This window comes from Hylobates moloch, unplaced genomic scaffold (genome assembly GCF_009828535.3).
Source record: "Hylobates moloch isolate HMO894 unplaced genomic scaffold, HMol_V3 SCAFFOLD_20, whole genome shotgun sequence".
Lineage (NCBI taxonomy): Eukaryota > Metazoa > Chordata > Mammalia > Primates > Hylobatidae > Hylobates > Hylobates moloch.
This window is the reverse complement of record NW_026652295.1, coordinates 11,607,090-11,634,000: the sequence shown is the minus strand read 5'-3', so window position 1 is coordinate 11,634,000 and position 26,911 is coordinate 11,607,090. Positions and strand designations below refer to the sequence as shown.

Below are 26,911 nucleotides of genomic sequence, written 5' to 3'. Positions count from 1 at the left end.
CTAAACACTGACAACAGTCAGGACCAACCTGTCCTCAAGACCCCTACCCGGAAACCACCGCCCACGCCCTCCCCAATATTCTCAGGTCTAGCCTGGGTTCTACTTCAGCTGGGGTCCCGTCTTCCACCCCACTCCACGCCACCCCACCTTGCTGAGGCTGCCCCTGCAGGTTCCAGCAACGCCCAGCCTTCAGGTGGAGAAGTGGAGCAAAATGAAACTGCCCACGCGCCTCCAACAGCACTCACACCCCGTCTGTGTCATCCCGTGAATATGAATTGGAAACACAAAACGTGGCCAGCCATCCGCCCACACCTGGCCCTTCTCGAGCTCGGGGAAAGTAAACAGTAAGGAAGAATGCAGGGTTTCAGACCTGGAAGGGCCCCACCGTGCCAAATATAATGTTGCCCCTGTCTCTTTGAATACTGAATTTGCAACACGTGTGCCTGCGCGCGCGCGTGCGTGTGTGTGTGTGTGTGTGTGTGTGTGAGAGAGAGAGAGAGAGAGAGAAAGAGAGAGACAGAGAGAGGAGAAGAGAGAGAGAGAATTTCCATGTCTTTTTCTTTGTGTGTGAGGGGCGAGGGGTGGCACCTGCCTTCTCTGTCCATCTGTCCATTTCTCCCTCTGGCAGTAGCTCCCTTTTCCTCCTGTAGGGGCAGAGGGAAGCCCGATTCGAGCCCACGGAAGGCAGCTAGGGCACTGCCAGGCAGCCTCCCAGCAAGACATTTTCCCAAGAATCAAGAAATGAGGGGAGAAGGAGAACCCCAACAAACCAGTTTCACAAGCTTGATGCCCCCACCCCTCCTCGACTTAAGGCACTGCTAGATAGAGATGCGGGGAGAAGAAGGAGAGGTTAAAAGAGCTGGACAAAGGAGTGAATATGAAGGGTAGCTTCATAGCCCCACCCCACCCCTCAGAGGACTGCAGGGGGAAAATGCTCCTTTCGGCCACAGTCACTCTCAGAAAGGCAAGGGAAGGAAGGGAGAGATGTAAAGAGGAGGATTTTTTTTCCCCAATAGAAAGTTTGCTGTGGCTGTTCTTGCCTTTTTTTTTTTTTTTTTCAATTTTAATTTTTTTAGGGACAGGGTCTCACTCTGTCTCCGAGGCTGGAGTGCAGTGGTGCAGTTATAGCTCACTGCAGCCTCAACCTCCTGGGCTCAAGCGACACTCCTACTTCAGCCTCCTGAGTAGCCGGGACAACAGGCTCAAGCCACCATGCCCAGCTAAGTTTTAAAATTTTTTTGTAGAGATAGGGATCTCACTATGTTGCCTAGGCTGGTCTTGAAATCCTGGCCCCAAGCAATCCTCTTACCTTGGCCTCCCACAGTGCTGGGATTACAGGCGTGAGCCACCACTCCTGGCCTATTCTTGCTTTTGAGGCTACACTTGAATGCTGGAAATTATTTGATAAAACTTTTTTATGTATTTCTTTCTGTATCTCTGTATTAATAGATATCTATAAATAAAACATGCTGAGCCCCCAATACAGATACTACACAGTAGCAAAGTGTACTGTTTTTAGCATTCTCCAACTTTCCTTTCTCAACTTTTGCGTAATAAAATTTGTAACTTTGCCAAGCCAATAAATTTGGTATGAGATGTTGCATTTAGCTCAGCAAAGCTAACAGTTGTTAAGTTGCTTGAAAATCACACAAAGAATGAGGAAGTATTTTATTGTAGGCAAAGTGAAGCTATCCACACCACTAGGCCTGGTTCAGTCTTGGGTTGGTAACTATTATACATTTCTACTTTATGTAGCACTTTTGTGAAAAAATGTGTAATATAGTTATTAGGCCTGTGACACATCACACATCTCCAGGAGCTATGAACAAACACAGCTTCTCCCTATAGTCCAAATAATAATGGTTGATTTAGCACAGGAAATATGATGGTCAATGTAAATTCATCCTGTCCATTTTAAAAACATACAACATATGCGTCTCTATTTCCTGGACTCTCATCCATAGGATGATAGTAGATAGCAAGTGTTTATTTAAAAGAGTATTTCCAAATTTCTAACCCAGCATTTCCCAAAGTTCAGTCATTCATTAAACTGCTTCACAATTTTTACCGTATTTGGGTGGCACCTCTACATTTTTACTTAATATTTTCCTTTTAACTGACTTGTTTCTTTTACATGAATAATTTTAAGAAAATTTTATATCATTACTATCTTAAGCAATAATGTACATGAAATTATGGTTGGTATGGTTAAATAATCCATATGAAATCATGGTTGGTGTGGTTAAAAAAATCTACATGAAATCATAGTTTAATACATGCTAAACATTTAATCATTATAAATTCATTAAGCTATTAAAAATAAAAATGTTCTGCTGGGCATGGTGGCTCACACCTGTAATCCCGAGGCCGAGGCAGGTGGATCACCTGAGATCAGGAGTTCGAGACCCCCCTGACCAACATGGAGAAACCCCATCTCTACTAAAAATACAAAATTAGCCAGGTGTGGTGGCACATGCCTGTAATTCCAGCTACTCAGGAGGCTGAGGCAGGAGAATCATTGAACCTGGGAGGCAGAGGTTGTGGTGAGCCGAGATTGCGCCACTGCACTCCGGCCTGGGCAAGAAGAGTGAAACTCCATCTAAATAAAATAAAATAAAAATGTTCATACATGTATCTTATATGCCCACACAGACATGCTCGCCACCCTTGGGGAACATGCTCACCACAGTTCCATCAACTGCAATACCTTATACCTTCTTCTTTAAGAATTAAGCCCTGTTTCAATTCCTGTCTCTGACCTTTACTTTCAAGACGACTTTCAAATATTCCACACAAAAATGCTCCCTACAAATGCATCTCAAAAAAAGAGATGTTCTGGCATCCAGAATCTAGAAAAACAAAAGGTTCACATCCCAAAAAGTTTTTAATGGATACCTCCCCTGGGCTTCTTGCGCCAGTGTTGCAGCAGTTATCTTTTATCTCCCTTCCCACTCTCTATTTCAATCTCCTCTCTGAGTGCCACTGACACACATGCATGCACACATCTGAACCTATAAATTAGACTAAGAGAAGATAATGATATGCATATGTATTAATAATTCAAAATTAATAATTATATTAGGACATTATTGTTTGTTGATAATAATTATTATTAATATTAGAATCATATTTCACACATCTCAGAAAAATGTGACAGCCAGTGGCTGCCTCCTCATCTTTTAAATGTTCATTCTATGTCATGAGTGACATCTGAAACTAAAGGGACTCTGATGCTGGGAAAGACCACTTGAGGGTGAGGGGTGTTGAGTCAAGTCACTTCATTAAGTCTAATTTGTGGAGTCATTTTAAACAAGCTTTCCATGTGTCTGAATGAGATGGTAAAAGGAACTAATTCTGGTGGGCAGGTTTCATAGAAATATGGCAGCTACCTTCATGGTTGGTTTCTTTCTTTCTTTCTTTCTTTCTTTTTCTTTCTCTCTTTCTTGCTTGCTTGCTTTCTTGCTTGCTTTCTTTTCCTTCCTTCCTTCCTTCCTTCCTTCCTTCCTTCCTTCCTTCCTTTTTACACAAATTCTCACTCTGTCACCCAGGCTGGAGTGCAATCACGGCTCACTGCACCCTGGACCTCCTGGGCTTAAGCAATCCTCCCACCTCAGCCTCTTGAGTAGCTGGGAATATTATGCATTTCTTTTTGTTTTTTAGAAGTTTCTTTGGCACACCAAATTTAGTGGCAAAAAATTAAGCAAAATAACTTCAATCATTGTTAACTTTTGTATAATAAAAGGTCTTTGGCAGAGAGCTATCCTAAAATAACAGTGAGAAATTGATTCATTTGAAATTCGTTTTCATGTAAGAAATGTAGACTCAGAAAACTCCCTTTACTTCATTTCTCTAATGTGATGTGCATCCATGTTTATCGAGCCACCGCTAGGTGTCAAAAGGAATTCTGGGTACATTATGTGTTCCAATGTAAAGGTGGCATGGATTTTTATATTCACAAGTCAATAGACCGATGGAGGATTAACAGATATCCCTGGAGGAAAAGCGATACAAATGGAGAAAAGAGAACAATGATTGGGGTGATGAAGCTGAGGTTCCTACGAGGCAGCTATGAAGACACAATGTACAAAGCCACTTGAGAAAGAGGCTGAATGGAGGTTTTAAAGGGTAGCAGGAAAGATTTTCAAAGGTAAGAGGATTTAGGAGCTGTGGCAAAGGACAGCACATGGATAAGAAGGGCCAGAGAATTTTAACAGGATGTTTTGGTTACTGGATTTGCAGTGTCAGTGAGAACACAGGTGGCTTATGATGATGAGAAAGAGAGTATGTAGACAACGTGTGTGGTTAATATTTCCAGTATGTCTGTAATGTGTCGGTAGACTGTGGGAAGTCTATATAATTTTCACATATGATTCTCAAGTCCTAAGGATGAGCGTCCAGTCCCTAAAAAGAAAGGAAGATGCTAAAATTTGCCACAGTTCCCTGAGGAACCCCTTCCTGTACATTAGCTCCAATGATTTTGACCATTTATGGTGTGGACTATGTCACCATTAAAAGGTTCAGATTTTTATTTGTATTAGGAAATATTGTGAGTTCAAATCTCCACCTCCACATTTTGCAGATCTCCTTTTGGACTTGAATATTTACAGAAAAAAAAAATTCCCTACAGCGTTTTAGAAAAGTTCTCTGGCTTTCAACATTTCTTCTCCTTTCCAAGAGAAGAGATTGAATAAAAAAAAAAAAAAAAAAAAAAAAAGGATAATCTGTAATTATTCCTTCCATACTCCCCCCTCAAACTCTAATTTACTAAAAGTAAATTTCTCTTCAGATAATCATGTTTTCCCAAACATGAGTATGCTGGGAAAAGGGAAAGTGTAGATTTTACTGGTTGTCTTCATAGGACAAAAGTTAGATGACTTTTTAAACGGGCATTTGGATTTATTTGAAAATGCAAATTTAATTCCACATGCTCCAAAATATATTTCACACTAAGGATTTTGTTTGATTTGGCTTTTGCACTTTTTTCCATTTGTTCTTTTGATGGAAAAAAAAAAAACGTTTGGGATAGTTACAAGAATAATTTTCCTGGAAATTCATGTCTTAATTTTTTTTTTCTGTGAAGCTTAAAAACCCCTGCATACATTGTGTTAATATTATTTAGCATTTATTGATTATTGCTATTTCCCTAAGTACAGATTTTATCAAGGGCAGTCAAAAGGGAATTGAAATATGTTTCTTTCTCACATGTGACTTGCGAAAGCAAAGAATGAAGAGTAATGACATTGTGTGTCAATCTTTAATTTGGCCAGAACTCCAAATTACGACTTTATTATGTTGATTTATTTTAGAGAAATGTGGGAAAAAGAAAAATGGGATCAAATGAAAGAATATACAGTGTGTGTGCTTATAGCTCAAGATAAGGCTATTGCAAGACTTTAAGGGAAGCAGTACTGAAGGCTTACTTTTAAAGAAGAGGAAGGAAGAGGAGGAGAGGAAGAAGGAGGAGGAGGAAGAGGAGAAAGGATCAGGCCTGGAGCCCTGGCCCCATTCTCAACCTCCCTTCTTCCTGGAGTGTGAGAGAAGCAATGAAGCATGATTTAGACAATCTCAAAACTGCTAATGTGCATGTAAAGCACATAATCTTGCTACAAAGTGGAAAGGATCTCATGAACTGGAAAGTAGCTTGTTTAAATGATTTTTTCCAAACAGTTTCAAGATTAGCCAGGGAGGGCTAACATTTTCTAGATAAAGCATTTGAACAGCCTTGTTTCTTTCTGGCTGTTCTTTCTCCCCCCACATCCATTCTATTTTTGTACCTTATCTGGAAGAAACTATCTTTTTGGACTAATGACCAGGTCTCTGTACCAGTGGCTTCATTTTTCCCAATTCTCTCCCATACTCCTCCCCTTTCAAGGAACATTCTACCACTTTGTTATGACTTGGATTCAACAAAATGGGGCAAAGAGCAACTGTTTCCAACATGCATAGAAACTCAAGCAAATGCCCACCTCTCCTCTTTGACTGGTTAGCATTTTTTCCTGTATGTGTAGATCTACATATTGATTTTTTCCTGCTCTCAAAAGATGACCAGAAAATATCTAGGACATCCTAATTCTAATTATGCTTTTCATTTTTTTAATCTAATCTATACTCACCTTATTTCTTTACATTGAAAGTGATATGATATCAATTCAAAACCCTAGATACAAAATGAAAGAAATAATCAATAAGTAATAAATTCTCAGTGATGTTTCAAGGGCTTTGATCCCTTCTAGGGATTACAGAATCTGAAAACAGCAACAACCTTTGGAAAAGCCACCATCCACTAACGTAGAGGTGGGAGCAAAAATAACATATCGGAAAAATAGAACATAACTAAGGAAAATGACAATCTTTAATTTAGCCAGAACTCCAAATTATGAGAACACCTAATTTTCAGGAAAGTGAAACTATTAATAATGACATGGTCCAAATATAGATCATCCAACTCAACAGAAACTAATGTCTACTCATTAAACAGCTCCTTGGAGATCAACTCCTCACTCAGATAGTCAAGGCACTTAGCCTCTCTCTGCCTTTCCCCATTATAAAATGAGAAAATATCATGCACCACTTATCTCAAGATGCCTAGGGGAAAGTGTTTCGTTGAGGCTGTAGGTGAAATGACGGAGACAGTCATATCAATTGGAAAAGTTTAGTTAGTAAGATATACAGAGAACTAGACAAAGTTTTTTTCAAATCAAGGATTCAGAAGAAAAGGAAAGAGCAAAGTATCATCAAATGCAGAACATAAAAGAAAATGTGCAAAGGACAGAGGAAGAACTGTTTCATATAAGTTCTATTACTGAATGTTGACTGGGGCGAAACAATATCAAAATCCAATTTATGGAAGAGATGCTAATTTGAAGAGTCAAAAAGCTGAAACACAACAGACATTGTACAGAGAGGTCTGAAAGAGGGAGAATCAGGCAGTCGGAATGTAGACATGGTTTTGAGGCTGAGCACTTGAGCTCTTCCTAATTCCAGCTGAAATTGCCAGACTTGAGCTGTGAAGTGGGCAGTGGAGAAAATGTAATTTGCAAATATCTTAAAAGGAAAAAATTGATCTGAGAAAAAAAGTCATTTTTACTTTAATTTCCTATCATTGTTTCTTTATTAGGGACTACATTTGGTTTTGTTTGTTTGTTTGTTTTTTGAGATGGAGTCTTGCTCTGTTGCCCAGGCTGGAGTGCAGTGGCACGTTCTTGGCTCACTGCAGCCTCTGCCTCCCAGATTCAAGTGATTCTCCTGCCTTAGCCTCCCTCCTGAGTAGCTGGGATTACAGGTGCAGGACACCATGTCTGGCTAATTTGTATTTTTAGTGGAGACAGGGTTTTGTCATGTTGGCCAGGCTGGTCTCCAACTCCTGACCTCAGGTGATCCGCCCATCTCAGCCTCCAAAAATGCTGGGATTACAGGCGTGAATCGCTGTACCCAGCCAGGGACTACATTTACTACAGAAATTTTCTTTTGAGTTGTAGATATAAAGCAAAGCACTAAAGATTGTGTAGAGATAAAGCAACCCACTAAAATGTCTTAAGAAGGTAGAGAAGGAAGAATGTTGATTTTCTAATTTATGAAAATGTGTTAGGAGAAAATAGTTAAATATTATTAAGTAAAATAGTACATATAAAAGCTTATTGTGGGGTATAAAGTTATTAACAAAAGAATTGCTACTAATAAGTCTGAGTTATTATAGAATATATAGGAAGATATTTTCTTTCCAGGCCTTATGTTTTTATATTATTAAAAAGTTACATCAATACTGGAAAAAAGCAGGCTCCTGCTGCTCGTCTTCATTGAGAATATGGCTTTGAAAGACCCTTTTGTTGTTTACCCATTTCCCACAGCTTAAGTATTTTTGCAATCTTCAACTCACTTTAGAAACTAGCTTTTCCTTTCTCTTATTTTGTCACAGAGCTAGTTTTTCACAGATAAATTAAAGCCATGTTTACATCTGAACTTGTTTATATTCCCCTCCTTACATTATTTATGTAAGTTTTTTTTAAAAAAAGCAACTCTAATAAAACTACTCCCCATAGTTATACAGATCTCTAGTTATCTTTTTTCTTCTTCATCAAAATTGCTTTTCATTGGATTGCTTATAGTTCTACTTTTGGTTTCAATTTTTAGCTTCCCATTCTTCTTGAACACTTTCCGTTTCAACAATCTCTGAAGGTTTCTACTTAATTTTTACTGCACATTTTGTAATCTGCTTTTGGTAATCTCTAGTATCTGTTTGCCTTCATGCTGAATTTTCCCTTTTGGGCTGTTGAAAGGAATGATAAGCCACGGTTTCATTTAAGGTTCTGATCATTTTCATTTCACCAGATAGTTTTTTTCCTATTCAGTTTGAATTTTCCTAGTGGCATCTTTCTGCAAAATGAATGTGCAAAATGGTTAATAAAAAAAGATCTGTCCTCAGATACCCTGACTTAGCAAAATTTATCCTAAGCCAACTCTACCCTGATCGCTCTCTGACCTCTGACTGCATCCTGCCAGCTTCCCATGTGTGTCAGAGCTAGCTCCAGCTCCTGTCTTGGCTTAGACTTTCCTTTATCCTCCATCTCAACACTTCATCGTCTGGCTCCCAGCTCATCTTCCCTACAGACCCAGTCCTTACACCAGGTATCTAACATGGAGTTTTCTGGTTAGCCTTAGGAGTGGGTAAATTTCCTAACTTTCCAATCTTTTTTCCAGGGTCCTTGTGTCAGGGACATACCTCCCCTCTCTGCCTCTGCTACCTGTATATTGTGGGAAAAAGAACACTGGACTTAAAATCAAATAGGATTTACAATGGTAAATAAAAAAATACACAATTCCTATCCCCTTAGATCTTTAAGGTAGTGGAAGAGACTGCCAAATAAGTAAACAAAGAAATAAATAAAAATTGACAAGTTATGCTCAGGGCTATCCAAGCAGGTTTTTTGACTACAGTGATTTAATGATGACTAAATTGGGAGTCCAGCTGCAAAAAGCACTGCCAGAGAAAGTTGGAGGAGGGGGGAGGAAAATATAAATTCAGGAAGGAAGGTAGTATTCTTTCAAAAAATAAGACAAGTGCTAAACTTCATAAAGGACTCAAGTATTTGAGATAGGTTTTTTTGTTTTTTTTTGTTTTTTTTTTTTGACAGAATCTCGCTCTGTCACCCAGGCTGGAGTGCAGTGGTATGATCTCAGCTCACTGCAGCCTCCACCTCCAGGGTTCAAGCAATTCTCATGACTCAGCCTCCCAAGTAGCTGGAATTACAGGTGCACACCACCATGCCCAGCTAATTTTTGTATTTTTAGTCGAGACAAGGTTTCACCGTGTTGACCAGGCTGGTCGGGTCTCGAACTCCTGACCTCGAGTGATCTGCCCCCTTTGGCCTCCAAAAGTGCTGGGATTACAGGTATGAGCCACCATGCCTGGCCCAAGCTGGTTTTGCCAGAGACTTTTAAATGTAGGATTTGAACAAATGGGACATGTATGGTATGTGTGGCATACATGAAAATAATATATATGGCTCAGACTAAGAAGAAAGAGCGGCCAGACATTAGGGGTTAAAGACCCTCAAGGACCTTCAGGATGGGTCCCAGCAGTGTTATTGTGAGGACAAAAACCAATAGGATTATATAGCATCTTCTGAAGCTGACACAATTCAATAAAAGGAAAGGAAATTACTGGCTATCTAGTGGCTTGAGGAAGGCAGAGATCTCTGAGACCTGATGAGGTTTGGTGAATTTTAATCTGGGAAGAATATTCGATAAGCTTATCTTAACAATTATTGTAAATAATAAGGGTTTCCAATAAACTTTCTGAAGTTTCACTATAAGAATGAATTTTTGGGGGATAATTGGGGTTTTCTGCTTCTCTTCCTAGATACTTTTTAGCTAATTCTTACCAAAGAGTAAAGAAGAGCTATAATTTAAAGCAAGTAATTTTCTTTTTTTTTTTTTTAGTAGAGACGGGGTTTCACCGTGGTCTCGATCTCCTGACCTCGTGATCCGCCCGCCTCGGCCTCCCAAAGTGCTGGGATTACAAGCGTGAGCCACCGCGCCCGGCCCTACCAGCATTCTAAGAAGGAGATAATATGATTTTTAATTCATAACCAAGTCCCACTACCTCATTCTTCATCAATCCAGATTATCGAGTCCAAAAATAAAAACCACAGGCTTGTCCTACAAATGATGCCTTAATCCCAAAGGGGTTGTGGAGCCATGGGAAGAACACAAGGCTTCCAGCACATCTCAGGTCTACCATTCCCCAGGTTCCATTTCCTCATCCAGAATAAGCAGGCGGCAGTCCCGCCCTGGAGGCCCTTGATGTCTATCACGCCATTGTTTCCTGGGGTCTCCAACCTCTTGTACTGGTCCAACTCAGTCCTCTTTCACAGGCTGACTCCTGACATATTGAAATATACGACTCTTCCTCTGCCGATTCCTGAAACACTGGAATTTCCCAGAGTTTCGCCCTTGGCCCTTTCCTCAACCAACAGATACCTCCTGAGTAATTCTATCCATTGTTTTCGTCTGCAAGACCTTTATGAACTGACGACTCCCAAATCTATTTCTTACTAATTGTGTAACCTTGGGCAAGCTACTTATCCTTTCTGTTTCCATTTCCTCATGTGCGAAATGTGAAAAGAGTAGTACTTACATCACGCATTACTGTAAGTATGAAATGAACTCAGATATGTAAGCGATATAGAACAGTACCTGATGCATAGCTGGTGCTCAATAAATGTTCACTATTGTTTTATCATTGTCCTCCTAGTTGCCCAAGCCAGAAATTCACAAGACATCCTTGACGCTTGTGTCTCTTCAACCCCTCCTTCCCAATCTTATGAATTCTATTTCCTGGTAGCATTTCCAGTCATTGGATTGCTCAAACAACCTCATGCTTGGTTTCCAGCCTCTAGTGTCATTCTCTCCTTAATCCATTCATCATATTGAAAGACAGTCAACTTAAGTCAGTTAATTTCATAACACCCTAGATTTTTCCAAAAAAATGTTTCATGGGAAGAGAATTAGACCAACAACCAGCATAATAATCAGGTGATCCTGTGAATGTCTGTTTATAGCAAAGTCCCTGTTCCTCCTTTCTTATCATTCTGAAGAAGCAAATGTCCAAAAAAAGCAAACAAAAATAATCATTTGTCTATATTCAAAATGCTAACAGATTTGTATTTATCAGTGCAAAACTCATTCTATTTCTCCCCCGCTTTAAATCCTTGACCCATTAACCACAGCCATCAAAATGAATCTGAACTCTTCAAAATGGCCCTGCCTCCCAGCCATAGGTATTTGAGCAGAGGCCTTGAACTTGTCCAGCTCTGCCTCTGGGAGCTTTGCATGTTTTTCCCTCTGCCTGCAGTGAAGCTGTCCCTATGCTTCTGGACTGGTGTTTGAAGACTCAGGGTGAATATCTCCTCCTTGGGGAAGTCTTCCCTAAAACCCCTCCAACATACATATTTATCAAGGCTTGTCTGGCTAAGACAAAATATGGGTGCCTCTCCTAAGTCCTCCTGCACAATAACTCGGTACAAACTTCTTGCATAACACTTATTACACCCAATTATAATCACCAGTTGTTCACCTGCCTCACCTTCCAGATTGTAAATTCCTTGGCGTAAAGGAATGTACTTTATTCATCTTTGTTTTCCCAGCTTCTGCACAGTAACTTACTTTTAGAAGGTACTCAGTAAAACTTATTTTTAAGTACAAATTGAATTCATAGCGTACGTGGAGTTCCCAGCACAGTGCTTGCACTAACAGTCACATCATTCCTTTCTCTTTCTGCTACTGGAAAATGCCATCTGGATGGAAGTCCCCTTCCTAGAAATTTCCCTGAAACTACCAACATCTTTGTGTAAATAATAAAACTCTTTGTGTGTTAGGATTCTTTCTTTTTTTTTTTTTAGCTGGGCGTGGTGGTGGGTGTGGAGTCTTGCTCTGTCACCCAGGCTGGAGTGCAGGGGCGCGACCTCGGCTCACTGCAACTTCCGCCTCCCGGGCTCACGCCATTCTCCTGCCTCAGCCTCCCGAGTAGCTGGACTACAGGCACCCACCACCACGCCCAGCTAATTTTTTGTATTTTTAGTAGAGACGGGATTTCACCATGTTAGCCAGGACGGTCTCGATCTCCTGAACTTGTGATCCGCCCTCCTTGGCCTCCCAAAGTGTTGGGATTACAGGCGTGAGCCACCGCGCCCGGCACGATTCTTATTTTTTAACTTGTGTACAAATACAAATGGGCGTGCGTGCATGCACGCGCGCGTGCACACACACACACAGACACACACACACGGTGCCCCCAAACACACAAACCAAGTCCTCTCGCTCAAAGAGTGAGTCTGCAATCTAGCCAGCTAATTAAGAGGGGAGACACGGGTGCAAGTCCTCTACCCATAAAGTGTCCCCTACAACTTTTAAAAATACCATTTGTTTAACCTACCTGAAATTGTTTGCCCCAGATCTTGTTATGAAGAAAGTGAGAAACTTTACATTTATAAAATATATATAATATAAACATTACATGAAATCTATTACAAATATTATATAAATATCTAAAAATGGTTATCATCTTCATGGTCAAGTCCAAAGGTTGGGGAAAAATTAAATTTTGGTTACAATAGAGAGAAAATAAACAACTACAGATCTGCTGGGTCAAGTAGAAGATGTCTATTTTAATCAGGATTTTGTAACAAAAGAAATATGTGTAACCAGGCCAAGCCTCTCCCTTCAAGAATTCAGGCAAAGACTCTATCACATCCCGCTCCTGCCTCCTGAGTGACAAGTAGCTTCAGAGCCAAAAATGACTCATCAAGACAGTACTTTCTGTCTGTCCATGTGACACGAGGAAGCATGTCTATTGAGGCCTGACAGCCCATTTATGAGCCAGAGTCCTGAGGGACCACCACGGGTACCACTAGAGGTGCTCTTGGGTTAGAAGTGTTTTGAGGTTGCATGATGTCTTGGTCTATCAGTAAACATTGAAACCTGGAAGGAAATCCACTAGTAACTCATCCAGTTCATACCAGAGGTCTTTGGGGGAAAAGAAGGAAGGAAGAAAGGAAGGAAGGAAGGAAGGAGGGAAGGAAGGAAGGAAGGAAGGAAGGAAGGAAGGAAGGAAGGAAGGAAGGAAGGGAGGGAGGGAGGGAGGGAAGGAAGAAGCAAGGAAGGAAGGAAGGAAGGAAGAAAGAAAGAATTCAAAAAGCTTTCTAGCAGCCAGTGCCCAGTCCTCCCAGCAAAGAACCAGAATTGCTCCTTAAATCCAAGGTAGACAAGAAAACATTCTTGAGAGTGAAGTTAGAAGGCTTGGGCTGAATCCCACATCTGACGCTTGCTAGCTATTTGTCCTTGGACAGTTAGCCTCTCTGAGCTCAGCTTCCACATGGACCAATGGGACATCTGACTAGCTCTGACAAAAAGCGAGTGAGACAGATCTGAAAGCACCAGACAGCGTATGTCAAAGTAGGTGTGTAGATGATTCTAATTTATTCTGAAAATATTTATGGAGAGCCTATTAGAGACCAGGTAGTGTTCTAGATGCTGGCAATACTGTTAGTTGTAAACAATACAGTCCCTATTCTCATATTCTAATTGGGGGAGAAACATATCTAAAAATTTGAGCTGAGATAAATAAAAGTTTTAAAAATAAATGGCCACTTTTTCCATCAGGGAGGTATATGCTATCACTGAGGACTTTCCATAATATAGTAAATATGCCTAATATGTTTTGATGGCATCACAGGGCTCTGCACTAATATTCAACCAATTTACTCTTAGAATTGATCTCTGTCTATTGTACTCTCTGCCAGAAAGTGAAATAGCATTTTATTAGCAAGGTCTTAAGTTGCTAATTGCCTCATGCTTTTCTATATTGTAGTGCTTATCTACATCAAAATTAAATCCATTAGAATTAGTTACATCTCCTACTCAAGTTTTAGCTGGCCTAATAAATTCCATGGTGGACTGTGGACATATTTAAAATTCACTGGGCAAAAGACAATTTGTTTAGTCACAGTGATAATTCACCAGATACCTGCTCTGCTCTGAAGAGAAGGTTTTTTAAAATAAGAATGAAGACCAAGTGAAGGTAACAGATGAAATTTCTTCCAGATGATGTGGAAGCCAAGTACAATATATGGGTAAGAAAAGAATCCACCCTCTATTTAGCACCCCCAGGCCCATTAGTGTTATTTCTTAACAGAGACTGCTCTTTTATCGTATGACCTCCTCAAATGTCCCATTAAGGTCAATGGCTCTATTTGTGCTTCTATATTGTATACTGAAAGACTTTCTTCACAGTTCTAATTCTCCAGTATCTCTGAAAGGAAAGGCACTTACTGAAACTCAAGGACAGTGCAAGAATCACACTTGAATTGTATGAGTCCACTAAAGCCTTTCCTATGGGCAGATGAATTGGGGTGCTAGCTCGCACTTCAGAAATTTGTGGATTCCTGAACTACTGTTAGGACTAGGAACTTTACAGGTAAGCTGCAACTGGAAAAAAAAAAAAAAAAAAAAAAGTCTTGCCTACAATTCTAGTGCATCTCTCATCAGTGTTTAAATATATCCTTTTACAAGGAAAAAAAATTGCTGAATTTGGTATTGTCTTAAATTTTCTTTACTGTTACAGCTCTTGAATATATGTAAATCATCCAAATGATTTATAGTATATATACAAATACATTCATTGCCTTATTAAAATTTTTAAGTTCTGAGAGACACACTGTGCATCTCTCCCTTTGCCCTTCCTCCCTATCACTGAGAAAAGACCACATTTCAGAAAAATTATTCTATCCCAGCCGTAATACCTACCTGCGGTTCCACGAATGAGTCATTCTCTCCCATCTCACAAACTTTCTACAGGCCTGAAATGCATTTCCACACATCTCTTTGCTGGCCTAGCCCCCACTCTCAGTCAGGACTCTGCTTAGATGTCACCTTTCCTGGGGAGGACTCCTCTGACCCCCTTCCCTTAGGAACAGGCAAGAGGTCCCTCCTCTGTGCTCCCAGTGCACACCATGGGTTCTCACCATAGCACTTGCAAGTCTGTAGAGTCGTCACAATTTACTTAGTGCTCATCACTGGGCTGGGAGATTTTGGAGAAGAGGGACTGTGTCTTTGCTGCCTAGATTCCCATTAGATCAGTGAGAGCAGTTCCAGGGCATTGATTAGCACCTGGAATAGCTTAGCACCTGGAATAGCACCAGTCCCATTGTGTTCTTCCCTCCTGCTCTGCTCTAAATGCTTTCCCTGTTATCCCAAACTCTTTTTGTCCACACCTGACATTCCATTTTGAGTTTTTGGAGTATCTTCTCCATTTCTTTTCTCTTTCAAGGCTATCTTTGACACACATATTCCTTAAAGAGTATGACTCAGCCGGGCACAGTGGCCCATGTCTGTAATCTCAGCATTCTGGGAGGCTGAGGTGGGTGGATCACCTGAGGTCAGGAGTTCAAGGCCAGCTTGGCCAACATGGTGAAACCCCATCTCAACTAAAAATACAAAAAAAAATTAGCCGGGCATGGTGGTGCATGCCTGCAATCCCAGCTACTCTGGAGGCTGAGGTAGGAGAATTGCTTGAATGAAGGAGGTGGAGGTTGCAGTGAACCGAGATCATGCCTTTGCACTCCAGCCTGGGCGACAAGAGAGAAACTCTGTCTAAAAAAGAAAAAAAAAAAGAGTACGACTCAATAATTATTATGTAAACTTATTTTGCATGTATGTAAGTGTGAGAAGAAGTCACATAATTAATTTTTCCTCACTCTAGCTCTTCCTATGGTCTCTTTATTTTCCTAAGCAAAGCTCAAATTCCAGCTTCTCTGCCTTACTACACCACGCCTCACCCTGTATCTGAAACAATGAGTTAAAAAGGTAGCCCTGGTTTCTGTGTTCTCTTCTAATAGTAGTGAATTCTCTAGAAAAAAAATTTTATCAAGCAGTGACCAGTCTCTGAGTCACTGTAAAAGAAAGAGAGGATTCCCTTAACCTTACATTATGGTAGCCTTACACAATCTCAACTGTATTTTTTATGTAGATTTTTGTTTCTGTTCTCCATCTATGTATTGTCCTGCATTTCTCCAACTTTACTTTCTTCTCTCTTTCTAGCTTAGTCATTTATGACATTCTTAAAAAAAATGTTTTTGGATTTGGGGGCTTTTTGAGAAAAATATCAAGTCACATACACAAAAATTTCTATTAGACTATTAGCAGATTTCTCAAAAGAAACCTTACAAGCCAGAAGAAAATGAGATAATGTATTCAAAGTGTCATTAAAATGTCATGTATAATATTATCCTCAGTAAAGCTATCTTCAGAAATGAAGGAGAAATACATTTTTTCTCAGACAAGCAAAAGCTGAGGGAATTCATCACCACTAGACCAGCCTTACAAAAAATGTTTAAGGAAGTATTCCAATTGGAAGCAAAAGGACAATAATTACTATCATAAAACATATGAAAGTCTAACCTCATTGGTAGAAGTATATTTATTATCACTTTCAAAATACTTCATTACCATAAGGTTGGTACATAATCTTTCATATCTCTACTGTGAAGTTAAAAAGTCAACATGGTCAATGATAAGTCTAGCTACAATAAGTTGTTAGGGAACACACAATATAAAAAGATGTAAATTAAGCAGCAAAATTAAAAATTGTAGAAGGGATAGTAAAAGTCTAGAATATTTGTATGCAACCAAAGTTATCTTATTATCAGCTTAAAATAGTCTATTATAACTATACAATTTTTTATGTAAGCCCCATAATAACTGCAAAGAAAAATATTACTGCAGATACACAAATGAGAAAGAGAAAGAAATCAAAGTTTATTACTACAGAAAATCACCCAAACATAAATGTAGCCATAAGGGAGGAAGAAAGAGACAAAAGATAAACAAAACAACCAGAAAACAATTAACAAAATAGCAAGAGTAAGTCTTTACCTATCAATAATAATCTTGACTGTAAATGGATTAAATTTCATAATTAAAGTATATAAAGTGGCTAAATAGAGTTTAAAAAAAAAAAAGTATGTGTTGCCTGTAAGAGACTTACTTAACCTGTAAGAACACACATAAACTGAAAGTGAAAGGATGGAAGCTTATATTCCATGCAAAGAGAAACCAAAAGAGAGCAGGAGTAGTACATATGACAATTGCAAATATATGTGCAACTAGCATTTGAGCACCCAAATGTGTAAAGCAAATATTATTAGATCTAAAGGGAGGGAGACACCTCAATGCAATGATAGTGGAGGACTTCAACACCCAGCTTTCAGCAATGGGCAGATCATCGAGACAGAAAATCAACAAAGAAACATCATATTTAAACTGCACTCTAAACCAGATGTACCTAACAGTCATTATGGAACCTTCCACCCAACCTCTACAGAATACACATTCTTCACAACAGCACATGAAACCTTCTCCAGGATAGATCATATGTTAGGGCACAAGCCAAGTGTCAAAAAAAAGTTTTAAATCAAAATTATGTCAAGTAACTTTTGAGATCACAATGGAATAAAATTAGAAATCAGTAACAGGAGAAATTTTGGAAATCATACAAATATATAGAAATTAAACATGTTCCAGAAAGACCAATGGATCAATAAAGAAATTAAAAAGGAAATTTAAAAATAATTTAATACGAATGAAAATGGAAATACATTATACCAAAACCTATGGGATACAGCAAAAACGATTCTAAGAGGGAAGTATATAGCAATTAACATCTATATGAACAAAGTAGAAAAATCTCAGATAGAAACCTAGCATTGTACCTCAAAAAACTAGAAAAACAAGAACAAACCAAAGCCAAAATTAGTAGAAGGGAAGAAATAATAAGGATCAGAGCAGCAATAAACAAAATAGAGAAAAAAATTAAAAAGATCAACATAACCAATAATTGTTCTTTTGAAAAGATAAGCAAAATCAACGAATCTTTAGCCAGACTAACTATGAAATAAAGATAAAAGCCAAATACATAAAGTCAGCGGTGAAAAAAGAGACATTAGAACTGATCCTAGAAATACAAAGGATCATAAGTGAGTTTTATGAAAAGCTAAATCTCGAAGAAATGGATAAGTTTCTAGGTACATATGCTATCAAAATTGAATTATGAAGAAGTAGAAAACAGAGCAGAACAATAACAAATAACAAGATTAAATCAATAATAAAACATCTCCCATCAAAGAAAAGCCCAGGACCAAGTGGCTTCACTGCTGAATTATACCAAACTTTTTTTTTTTAATGAACATCAATTCTTTTCAAATTAGTCCAAAAAATTGAAAAGGAGGTAATTCTTCCTAATTAATTTTATAGAGCCAGCATTACCCAGATACTAACACCAGAGAAGAACATAACCAAAAAAAGAAACTACAGGCCAATTTCCCTTATGAACATAGAGGCAAAAAAAAGTTAACAAAATACTAGCAGGCTGAATTCAGCAGCACATTAAAAAGACCACTTATCACGATTATATGAGATTTATTCCATGGACTCAAGGATGGTTCAGCATACCTAAACCAATAAACATTACAGAATCAAGGACAAAAATCATATAATCATTTCAATCGATGCAGAAAAAGCATTTGATAAAATTCAACATCTCATCATAATAAAAACTCTCAACAAACAGAAATAACATACCTCAACACAATAAAGGCCATTTATGACAAACCACAGTTAAGTCATACTAAAGGAGGAAAAGTTTAAAGCTCTTTCTCTAAGATCTGGAAAAAGACAAAGATGCCCACTTTCAGCACTTTCATTAAAAACATTAATGGAAGTCCTGGCAAGTACAATTAGGCAAGAGAAAAAAGGTCATTCAAATTGAAAAAGAGGAAGTCAAATTGTGTCTGTCTGCAAATGATATGAACTTACATATAGAAAAACCTAAAGACTCTATCCAAACAACCTTTAGAACTGATAAACTAATTCATTTAAGTTTCAGGATGCAAACTTCAACATCCAAAAATCAGTAGCATTTCTATAAAACAATAGAGAACTCTCTGAAAAAGAAAGAAAGCAATCTCATTTAGGCTAGCTACAAAAATTAAGATACCCAGGAATAAATGTAACCAGGGAAGTGAAAACTCTCTACAATAAAAACTGTAAAATATTGACGATAGGAATTGAAGAGGACACAAATAAATGGAAAGCGGTCTCATGTTCATGGATTGGAAGAATTAATATTGCTAAAATGTCCATACTACTCAAAGTGATCTATAGATTCAATACAATCCCTATCAAAATACCAATGATATTTTTCACAAAATTATATTTCACAGGAATAGAAAAAGTTGATCCTAAAATTTATATGAAACCAGAAAATGCTCCAAATAGCCAAAGCAATTTTGAGCAAAAAGAATAAAGCTGGAGGCATCGCACTACCTGACTTCAAAATGTACTACAAGTCTATAGTAACCAAAACAGCATGGTACTGGCATAAAAATAGACACATAGACAATGAAACAGGATAGAGGATACAGAAGTAAATCCACACATTTACAGCCAACTAATTTTTGACAAAGTTGCCAAGAACACATATTGAGGAAAGGAAAATCTCTTCAACAAACGGTGCCAGGAAAACTGGATATCCACATACAGAAAAGTAAAACTAGACCTCTATCTCTCATCATTACAAATATCAACTCGAAATGGATTACATACTTAAATGTAAGACCTAAAAAGATAAATCTACTAGAAGAAAACATAGGGAAAACATTTTGTGATATTTGTCTGAGCAAGGATTTTTCAGACCTCAAAGGCATAGGCAACAAAAGAAAAAGTAATGGGATTATTCTGCATCTAGAATGGTTAATCCTTTCCAGAAGGCTTTCCATTCACTTTGCCCAGATCCATCAGAGGAATCGCTGACTATGGAAGCTATGGCATTAAAAAATAAGTTTCTTAAATTATAAGGCTTGAAAGTCAAAATTACTCCTTGATCTATGGGATACAGAATGGATGTTGTGTTAGCAGGTAGGAAAACATTAATCTCTTTGTACATCCTCATCAGAACTCTTGGGTAACCAGGTGTATTGTCAGTGAGTAGTAGTATTTTGAAAGCCATTTTTTCTTTTTTGAAAAATAGGTCTAAATGGTGAGCTTAAAATATTGAGTAAATAATGCTGTAAATAGATGTACTGCCATCCAGGCTTTGTTGTTCCATTTATGTGGCACAAGAAGAGCAGCTTTTAGCATAATTCTTAAAGGCCCTAGGATTTTTGGAATGGTAAATAAGCATTGGCTTCAACATAAACTTACCAGCTGCATTTGCCTCTGACAAGAGTGTCAACCTGTCCTTTGAAGCTTTGAAGCCAGACATTGACTTCTCTCTAGTATGAAAGTCCTAGATAGCATCTTCTTCCAATAGAAGGCTGTTTTATCTACATTGAAGGTCTGTTGTTTAGTGCAGCTACCTTCCTCAATGATCTTAAGTAGATCTCTGGATAATTTGCTGCAGCTTCTACATTAACGCTTGCTGCTTCACCTTGCACTTTTATGTTATGGAGATAGCTTCTTTCCTTAAACCTCATGAACCAAGCTCTGCTAGTGTCAAACTTGTCTTCTGCAGCTTCCTCACCTCTCTCAGCCTTCATAGAATTGAATAGTTAGGGCCTTGCTCTAGATTAAGTTTTGGCTTAAGGAAATGCTGTGGCTGGTTTGTTCTTCTACCCAGACCACTAAAACTTTCTCCATATCAACCATCTGGTGTTTTGCTTTCTTATAATTCATGTGTTAACTTGAGTAGCACTTTTAATTTCTTTTAAGAACTTTCCTTTGCATTCACAACTTGGTTAACTGTCTGATTCAAGAGACATGGCTTTTGACCTATTTGGCTTTTGATATACCTTCCTCACTAAGCTTAATCATTTCCAGCTTTTGATTTAAAGTGAGAGATGTGTGACCCTCCCTTTCACTTAAACACTTACATACAAACCATTGTAGGGTTATTAATTGGCCTTTCAATTAAAAATAATTATATTATTATTATTAATTATAATAATTTCAATATTGTTTAGTCTCATGGAATAGAGAGGCCTGAAGAGACGAAAAGGGAGAGGGAACAGCCAGTTGGTAGGGCAGTCAGAGCAGACACATTATGGGTTAGGTCTGCTGTCTTATATGGGCACAGTTTGTGGTGTCCCAATTAACTTAGTCCGTTTTCTGTTTCTTATAACAGGATACCTGAAACTGGGTGATTTATAAAGAAAAGGAATTTGTTTCTTACACTTATGGAGGCTGAGAAGTCCAAGGTCAAAGTGCTGCATCTGGTGAGGGCCTTCTTGCTGGTGGGGACTCTGCAGAATCCTGAGGGTGCTGAGCATGTTGATGTGCTATCTCAGGTCTCACTTCCTCTTCTTAGAAAGCCACAAGTTCCCCTCCTGTGAGGACCCCTTAATCCATTAATTTACGAATGGGTTAATCAATTCAGAAAGGCAGAGCCCTCATGATTCAATCACTATTTAAAGGCCCCCAACTCCCAATATTGCCACGTTGAGGATTAAGTTTCAGCATGAGTTTTGGAAGGGACCTTCAAACCATAGCAATTATAATACTAACATCAAAGATCACTGATCACAGGTCACCATAACAGAATAATAATAATTATAAAGTTTGAAATGTTGGAAGAATTACCAAAACGTAACACAGAGATAAGAAGTGAGCACGTCTGTTGGAAAAGTGGTGCCAATAGACTTGCTCAATGCAAGGTTGCTACAAACCTTCAATTTATAAAAAATACAATATCTGCAAAGGGCAATAAAGGAGAGCACAATAAAATGAGGTATACCTGCATGTACAATTATGCATTAATTAAAAACAACATTTTAAAAATATATTGCTGGATTTGGTGTTGTCCTAAATTCTTCTTTACTATAATCACTCATGAATATATGCAAATCATCCAGATGATTCATGGTACACACATATTAATTGCATTATCAAAAAAGAATTTTTAAGTTCTGAGAGAGACACTATACATCTCTCCCTTTGCCCTCCTTCCCTACCATGGAGAAAAGACCACATTTCAGAAAAATTCTACTCCAGCCATAATACCTTCCTGTGGTTTCATGAATGAGTCATGCTCTCCCATCTCACAAACTTTCCGCAGGCCTGAAATGCACTTCCACACATCCTTTCCTGGCCTAGCCCCTACTCTCAATCAGGACTCTGCTTAGATGTCACCTTTCCTGGGGAGGCCTCCTCTGACCCCCTTCCCTTAGCACCAGGCAAGAGGTCCCTCCTCTGTGCTCCCAGTGCACACCATGGGTTCCCACCTCAGCACTTACAAGTCACAATTAACTTGTCAGTGCTCATCACTGGGCTGGGAGATTTTGGGGAAGAGGGACTGTGCCTTTCCTGCCTGGATCCCCATTAGATCAGTGAGAGCAGTTCCAGGGCATTGGTTAGCACCTGGAATAGCACCAGTGCCATTGTGTTCTTCCCTCCTGCTCTGCTCTAAACACTTTCCCTGTTATCTCAAACTCTTTTTGCCCACACCTGACATTCCATTTTGAGCTTTTGGAGTATCTTCTCCACTTCTTTTCTCTTTCAAGGCTATCTTTGACACATATTCTTTAAAAGGTATGACTCAATCATTATTAGCTCCTGTTTCTTCCTTGATGTTTGTTCTAAACTCATTTTGCATGTATCAAAGTGTGAGACAAAATCACGTAATTAATTTTTCCCCACCCAAGCAATTCCTATGGTCTCGTCAGTTCCCTAACCAAGGCTCAAATTCCAGCTTCTATGCCTCATCACATCTTCCCCCGCACTGGTCTTTCTCTGAAACAATGACTTAAGCGGGTGGCCCTGGTTTCTGTGTCCTCTTCTAATACTAGTGAATTCTCTAGGGAGAAACTTTGTCAAGCAGTGACCAGTCTCTAAATTCCCAACTGGGAAAGAAGGGAAGGGTTCCCTCAACTTAACCAGGGTAGCCTTGCACCATCGCAACTGTAGACTTTTTCATGTATACTTTTGTTTCTGTTCCCCATTCATTTATGTTCTGCATTTCTCCAAATTTATTTTCTCCTCTCTCCCTAAATAAGTCATTTAGGGCTGGTAAAAAATGAGTTACTACCATAGGACTAAACAACACGTATAACTAAGACACCATTGTTATTTGAAGTGAAAGTAAAACAAAATGGATAGTGTGTGAGTTTATTAGGGCTGCCGTAACAAATAATTACAGACTGGGTGGCTTCAACAACAGAATGAACTTTCTCACAATTCTAGAGCATAGAAGCCCAAGATCAAAATGCCAGCAGGGTTATTTTTCTGAAGCCTCCTTCCTTAGCTTGTAGATGGCCACCATCTCCCTCTGTCTTCACAGGGGCAACCCTCGGTGCATGCATATGTCTAGTGTCTTTCTGTCTGTGTCATAAACTCCTCTTATTATGAGGACACTGGTCACTGGGTTAGACCACACCTTAGTAACCCCATTTTACCTTAATTACTTCTTTAAACACCCTATCTCAAATATAGTGGCATTCTGAGGTGCTGGGAGTTAACGCTTCAACAAATGAATTTGAGGAGGAAAGGGACACAGTACAGCCCATGGCAGGTAGATTCTTATTTTCATTCCCTTAACAAATTCAGAAATTATTACATATCAGGCACATATCACTTGGCATTGGACAGGTATAGTACAAAGCTGTCTACAACCTGGTCAAAGCTAACAACAAGACCTCCACTTGCTGCTGGCATTTCGGAAACTTCTTCAAACCCTGATTTCTTCCTTGGAGCCTGCAGCCATACCCCATCCCATATTCATCTCTGACTCTGCAATCCTTTTGCACTTAACATTAGGCTAAATGGTATAGCCCTTTATTCTCTTTTATGTGTTGGACTTGTCTCTTCAAAGAAATAGAGAGGAAACAGCAAAGTTGAGGATATGGCTCATAAAAGAAATCCCCAATTAAGAAATCAAGTGACCTGTGATATCAAATTCTAGTAAAAAAGATTCATTATTAGTATTATGAACTTGTGGGCAGAGAGGACTGTCTTAGTCATCTTTTGCTTTCTTCATCTCCTCCTACTGCCCAGCTCATCTTCTCTAGTTCTCCCCATCTTCTGGCTCTGAGAATATCTTCATGCCATGCCTTCTGTCTAGAGCAAGCTTGTTCAACCCATGACCCGTGGGCAGCAAGCGGTCCAGGATGGCTTTGAATGCGGCCCAACACAAATTCATAGACTTTCTTAAAACACTGAGTTTTTTTGCAATTTTTTTTTTAGCTCATCAGCTATCGTTAGTGTTAGTGCGTTTTATGTGTGGCCCAAAACAATTCTTCTTCTTCCTATGTGGCTGAAGGAAGCCAAAAGATTGGACTCCCCTGGTCTAGAGCACTCTCTCTTCAATTCTTTCCCTTCCAACCCACTTACTAGATTTAAACAAGAAATTCAAATAATATTCTCTTATATATCTGCTCCTATTATTTTTGGAAAAATGATTATTCTATCCTTCAGAACCATTATCTGAAACCCACTTTTCCATACCTACTTTAGTCACCCATAAACACTGAAGATCAGAGAGGTTAAGAATTTTTTTCGTGTCTATACAGTTATTGGAGCTAAAGATTCAAGCCAGAGTTGCTCTCTCTTAGACTCCAAGCTCCTAGTCACAAGCCCTTGCTACCGTCTGTACTGCTTCAGGTGCCTGGGTTTCTTCTCTTACTAGAGCCATTGGGATCTTGATGAGCAAAGACCTACCCACAGGAAAAATGAGAATATTTGTACTATTATGAAAGCTTACGTGCCTATTAATTTTATATTAGGAAGTACTCTTCATTGTTCACTCAATAAAACTCCTTAAGTGTTACAGATAAAAATAGTTGTATTGGTAGAATGAAATTTTTTTTCTCAATGGAAATAATTTTGAACATTTCAATGAGGTTCAAAATAACAATTCATGAACTCATACAAGTTTTAGGAAAGCTAGACCTTCATGAGCTTTAGAAATCAAGACAACAGAAGTATCACTTAAAATGCAAAGGTTAGTTGACAAAGACAGTTTCTAGGAAACATATTCCTTTTTTTTTTTTTAACAAGGAACTGGAAAGGTTAAAGAAAATGATACTGAAATTAAGAAGCCACTCAGAAAAAGAAAACACAGGAGAGAAATGTGAGGAGCCTCAATTTTCATGAAAGATGTCCAGAATAATCCATTTAACCCTCTCTTCCACGATCTCATTGTGTTTGTGTAACTCCAGGCCAAGTATCAATAACATCCAAGTTGATTTATGGTGGTGAAAGGTTTTTCCGTGAGAATTCTGATGATAGAAGTCCATAAATGAGTATTAGGAAGATAGAAGTCTCTCTACAAACCCAAACTGGTGGGGCTGGACTGTGTCAAAGGAATGAAAAATGAGGCTGGTTTGTGAATGCCTAGTACCCTGTGTGAAAGCCGAGCTAAAAACCAGATCTTGGGTGAATTTTTGTTCTCCATCAAAAATTTGCATTTGTACACCCACTTTTTGTAACAGATCCTTTTTATCCTAATTCCTCAAAGAAGTTGCTTCTACTGCTTTTGAAGACTGGACAGTGTTCCCTAGATTTACTCAAAATTGTACATTTAGCAGGTGAAATTTGGAAACTCAAGTGCAGCTTGCATCTACCTAGAAATCTGGAATGAGATCACAAGCTGGCTTAAAAGTATTTGAGATTACCTGAATCTTCTTTGTCTGTCAGAATATGCAGTAGATTTTCTTTTATCTGTGTGTTCCATTTCTCAAAATTTGAGCCAATAAAATATTTAAAATGCAAATATTTTTAAGATGATAGGGCTGTCTTCACAGTTATGTGTTCTGCTCTAAAGAAAATGTGCACATTGACTCCTTATAATTACCCAGAAATAAGGAAGCACATGTAAACACTGAGCTCCCACAACCCCACCCACTTTGAAATTGTGCCCTAGGTTAAACATAAACATTTGGAGAACTGGGAGAGCAAAACACTGTCAAGTGGTTAATTGAATTTTTTTGTTGTTGTTGTTAGACAGGATTTTGCTTTTATCACCCAGACTGGAGTGCAATGGCACAATCTCGGCTCACTGCAACCTCCCCCTCCCAGGTTTAAGCGATTCTGTCACCTCAGCTTCCCGAGTAACTGGGATTACAGGTGCCCACAATCACGCCCGGCTAATTTTTATATTTTTAGTAGAGACAGGGTTTCACCGTGTTGGTCAGGCTGGTTTCGACCTCCTGATCTCCAGTGATCCGCCCGCCTTGGCCTCCCAAAGTGCTGGGATTACAGGCATGAGCCGCTGTGCCTGGCCTTGAAAATTTTTATGTGTCTACTTACAAACCATAAATCACTTTTATTTCCCGTTTTAGTTTGTTTACTAATTTACTCTCACTCTTCCTTGAGTCCAAAGTCAGAGCCACTCCCAGCAGATTTGTGCTTCAGCAAGGGAGTGAGATCTACTCTCTGGGAAGCCAGACCTGCATCTGGTAGACCTTGACTCAAAACTCAGCCAAGATTTCACACAGCCCCAGAAGGCTCCCACACAAGCCTCTTGCTCCCTCAAGGCAAACAACCTGGCCCAGGTTTCTGGAGCTAATACTGCATTTTCTATATTTTGTTGGTGTACCCCAAAGCCTCTCTCATCTATGCTTTTACAAAAAAGGAACAGATAATTCCAAATCCATCTTCCCTACCACTTCATTCCCTTCAAGGCATTTATTCAAATTACTTAGCCATCAGGTTTTCCCCAAAATATTTGTGCATGAAGTCAACCTCAAAAATGCTGATAGGCCTATGGCAATTAGGTGTACCTGAGATATTTGAAACAATAGTTTGTGGAGGCATCTTCCCAAGTTCATTCCAAAGTTTCATTTGAAATGCTGGGGCTGCCAGTTCTGTCCCATTTGTTCTGTTGATGCCTTTGCTCTGTACCCCTCAACTCCCAGAATTTCTCCTCCCT

General features: G+C 39.0%; 1 protein-coding gene across 1 annotated transcript in view; it reads right to left on the bottom strand.

Moving 5' to 3' along the window:
* EDN1 (endothelin 1) overlaps window positions 1-22,199 on the bottom strand; it is a 30,589-nt gene extending 8,390 nt beyond the window's left edge. The window contains exons 1-2 of the mRNA XM_058432357.1: window positions 22,048-22,199; window positions 21,221-21,374 (exon numbers count right to left, since the gene is read on the bottom strand). Of these exons, the coding sequence (XP_058288340.1) occupies window positions 21,221-21,317 (97 nt within the window). The 5' untranslated portion in view covers window positions 21,318-21,374; window positions 22,048-22,199. The remainder of the gene's footprint in view (window positions 1-21,220; window positions 21,375-22,047) is intronic.
* Between the last annotated feature and the right edge of the window lie 4,712 nt (window positions 22,200-26,911).